Source organism: Pinus tabuliformis, chromosome 3_2 (assembly GCF_031772625.1).
Source record: "Pinus tabuliformis cultivar Carrire ecotype Pingquan chromosome 3_2, CPIR1, whole genome shotgun sequence".
In the NCBI taxonomy this organism is placed as follows: Eukaryota; Viridiplantae; Streptophyta; class Pinopsida; order Pinales; family Pinaceae; genus Pinus; species Pinus tabuliformis.
This window is the reverse complement of record NC_142302.1, coordinates 770,366,389-770,370,064: the sequence shown is the minus strand read 5'-3', so window position 1 is coordinate 770,370,064 and position 3,676 is coordinate 770,366,389. Positions and strand designations below refer to the sequence as shown.

General features: G+C 44.4%; 1 protein-coding gene across 1 annotated transcript; it reads left to right on the top strand.

The window, feature by feature from the left end:
* Positions 1-2,175: 2,175 nt before the first annotated feature.
* On the top strand, positions 2,176-3,144 carry LOC149182897 (uncharacterized). The gene has a single exon (XM_089414713.1). The coding sequence runs from the start codon at positions 2,176-2,178 to the stop codon at positions 3,142-3,144; it is 969 nt and encodes a 322-aa protein (XP_089270839.1).
* The last annotated feature ends 532 nt before the right edge of the window (positions 3,145-3,676 follow it).

Below are 3,676 nucleotides of genomic sequence, written 5' to 3'. Positions count from 1 at the left end.
ATGGATGGAGTGGGAGATGGTTTTTGAATGCGAGTCTGTCGACATTGAACCAGCGCTAGAAGACCTCCTCGCTTGTTGGGGGCATGATGTGTCTGAGAAAAATCTGCAATATTTCTTTCTGAATAGCGCAGCGAACTCACGTTTGCTTGACGAGGCGGTGGGAGGAGGGGTTTTGATAAATGACGCTCAGGAAAGGGTCTCTGTAAAAATCCCTATTTTGGAAGGGCTGCTCCATAACCAGTCGAGGTTTTCATCCAACGAAGAGGTAGGAGGGGAGCTGAAAGGTTCCAGAGAGGTGGGTCAAGTGCGAAGACTGGTCCTGACCTCTAGCGTTGGGTTAACAAGGACAGTTGTGGAGGGTGTTGAAGGCAACAGTGACCCTGTTGGTAGGTAACCTGAGTTGCTTGGGGCAGAAGAGGCAGATGCTCTTTTTAATCAGAATCTAGGGGAAGGAGAAGGCAAGAAGGAGGATGTGGGTGGAAAGTGGAAGAAGAACAAGCCTATTAGAAAAAAGGAGGAGCGCCCTAGTTGCATTTTTGGAGTGGATATTTGTATAGATCAGGCGATGGAAGCCTCATAAACCATTTTAGTTGGCAGAGTTCGTGGAAGAAAGTTCTTGGTAGACTACATCAAGGTTTGGGCTCAGTCAGAATGGAAAGAAGCTCCAGGTTAGCTTTGAGAAGAAGCCAATTTTATTCAGAAGATGGATGCCCCTGTTTGATGCCTAGAAAGAAAAAATGACGGAGTCTCTGGTCTGGGTCAAATTGTCAGGTCTCCCTATGAAATTCTGGACTGACTCAGCCTTAATTTTAATTGGTAATACCCTGGGGAAGTTTCTTGATGTCGATAGATCATTTTTATGAACGCATGATTGGAGTGTTGCTCGTATTCTGGTAAGTTTAAATCCCAGAGAGGGTTTGGCAGATGCTATGAATCTGAAGTATCGAGATCTAGAGTTTTTACAGATCCTGGACTATGAAAATATTCCTTTCAGATGCCATCGTTGCCGTAAATATGGACATCTGCCCGGGGGTGCCCTTTGGGTCACTATCGCTGCCGAAGACAAAAGAGAAGTGCAAAAAATCAGGAGACAAAACAGGAGGTGTTCACACAGGAAGAAGGGGCTTAGATGAAGGAGAGCGATCCTAAGGAAAATGCTCAAGGGTTGGACCCGGAGCAGGTGGAGGAAGAATATTAGGAACAACCTGGGTTTGCAGCAATTGAGACTATCTCTTTCCAAATGACCTTCCTGGGACCCCCATTAGTCTCTGAAAAGGCAGGGGCATCTCAAGTGAGTACACTTCTATCCCCTTCCTTTTCCTTATGCACTTCTAATGTTTTATCTCAATCATGCTGTGATGAGCTTGGTCCTTTCAGGCAACTCCTGAATGACCTGCTGGACTTGAGGAAGGGTCAAGCCTCTGTAGATAGTGTTATCATGGCCATTCCATCCTCTCCTAAGCTGTCCTCTCTTCCCATGGATGCTATCCCCTCCGCCCCTCCTATTGTATATAGCCCTGAACCCCCCTACAATCTTAGACCCTTGGCCAACAGAAAGGGGAAAGGGCTTGTTGTGGGAGGCTTGGAGCTGGACCTAGTGTCAGCAAGCCCGAGGAAGCTAAAAGGAAGGAAATCTAACCTGTCGATGGCACAGTTGAAGGTTGTTATGGATATAGCTGACGGGAAGTAGATGTCTCTATCATGGGTGCTTAGAGCAGAGCGTCCACCCCCTGCGAGTTTTCGATGATCATTTTATCCTACAATTGCAGGGTTCTAGCTAGTCTACCCAAAAAGCTAGCTCTGAAGGAACTGGTCAGGTCCAACAAACCTGATATTATTCTACTCCAAGAAACTCTGGGGAAGGGGGAAGAAGTAATAGGATGCCTCGTTAAGCTTCTGTCGGGTTGGAGCTTCCATGCCATAGATGCTAACGAACGTTCAGGAGGGGTGGCACTAGGTTTCAACACGAAGGTTCTTCGAGAGATCTCCTCTTAGGGATTGGAAAATATCTTGGCTGTAGGATTATACCCCAATGAGCTATGCATCCCTATTCTTATTCTAAATGTCTATGGACCTATTTTGGATCGGGAGAGGTTCTGGAATCCCTTTTTTGCTAAATCTTTTTTGGCGCACCCAAATCTTATAATCGGAGGAGATCTAAATTTTTCTTTGGGGATGTCAGAATCATGGGGGGTCAGAGCCAGGGTAGATCCTCTATCTGATTTCTTTCTGAATAAATTGGCCTCATCTCTCCTGGTGGATGTTTCCCTGCTCAAATTGCACCCGACGTGGAGGAACCGAAGAATAGGAGAAGAATGGATTGGGAAGAAACTTGATCAATTCCTGCTCTGTGAATCGTTGGCAGAAAATTTACAGGCTTTTAGACATTGGTTTGGGGAAGGTGGTCTCTTGGATCATCTCCCTGTCTTTCTGGAAGTAAAGGGAGATTTCACTAAACCAGGAACTCCCTTTAAATTTAATTCCTCATGGCTCTCGGATGCATCTTTTATTAGCCTCTTCCATAACACTTGGAAGAAAGATGACCTTAATGAAGATGAGAGTCGCAACAAGGTTTTTATGGATAATTTAAAAAGGATGAAGGTCGCCTCCAAGCATTGGGCCCTCCATAAGAAACTGAAGGAAGAAGAGATCCTAGAAACTGTAAACTCTGAGATTGCCCTCCTTGAAGACCCAGGTGGTAATGGATATGGAATAGTAGAGTCTCGGGCTAGACTTCAAGAGTTGGAGACGGAAAGGAGGAGAATCCTCCAGCTCAGGGAGGAAAGTTGGCGCTTAAAAAGTAGAGCGATTTGGTTGCAGGCAGGGGACGAAAATACCAATTTTTTTCAGAATTATGCTAAAGGAAGGAAAAACTCTAATACAATCTGGGAAATGAAGAAAGCCAATGGTGAACTGGCTCTCTCTTTTGAAGAGTTGGCCTCATTAGGGGTCAATTATTTCAAGAATCTCTTCAAAGCGCCAGAGGAAGTTTCTATTGCAGAAGTTATAAGAGTCGCCCATTTCTTTCCTAGGTTCATAGAGGAGGAAGGAAATGACTCCATCATGGAACCTGTTTCTAAGGAGGAGGTAGAAGACATTCTCAAAGTAATGCAAAAGGACAAAAGCCCTAGTCTGGATGGCTGAACTGTCGAATTTTTCCAACATTTCTTCAAGTTCATTGGAGATGAGTTAGTGGCTATTGTGGAAGAATCCAGGTGTACAGGATCAATCTATCACCCCTTCAATACCACCTTTCTAGCCCTTATTCCCAAATCTGACCACCCGGGCTCTTTTGATGAATTCAGGCCCATCTCCTTATGCACCTGTGTATACAAAATTACTGCCAAAGTTATTGCCTCTAGGCTAAAACCTTTCCTCTCCCTGAAAATTTCTCCTGAGAAATTTGGCCTTCTAGATGGAAGACAAATACATGAAGCAATAGGAGTTGCTCAAGAAACTCTTCATAGTCTAAAAATTGGGAAAAAAAAAAGGAGCCATTGTGAAAATTGATCTGTCAAAGGCTTATGACAGAATCAACTAGATGTACCTTAGGCTTCTGTTAACTCATATGGGATTCAGGTATGATTTTGTGAGATGGGTTATGAGTTGTGTTTCTTCATCATCCATAGCTATTCTGATCAATGGAGCGGTCTCTAGCTTCTTTAGTCTTGAATGA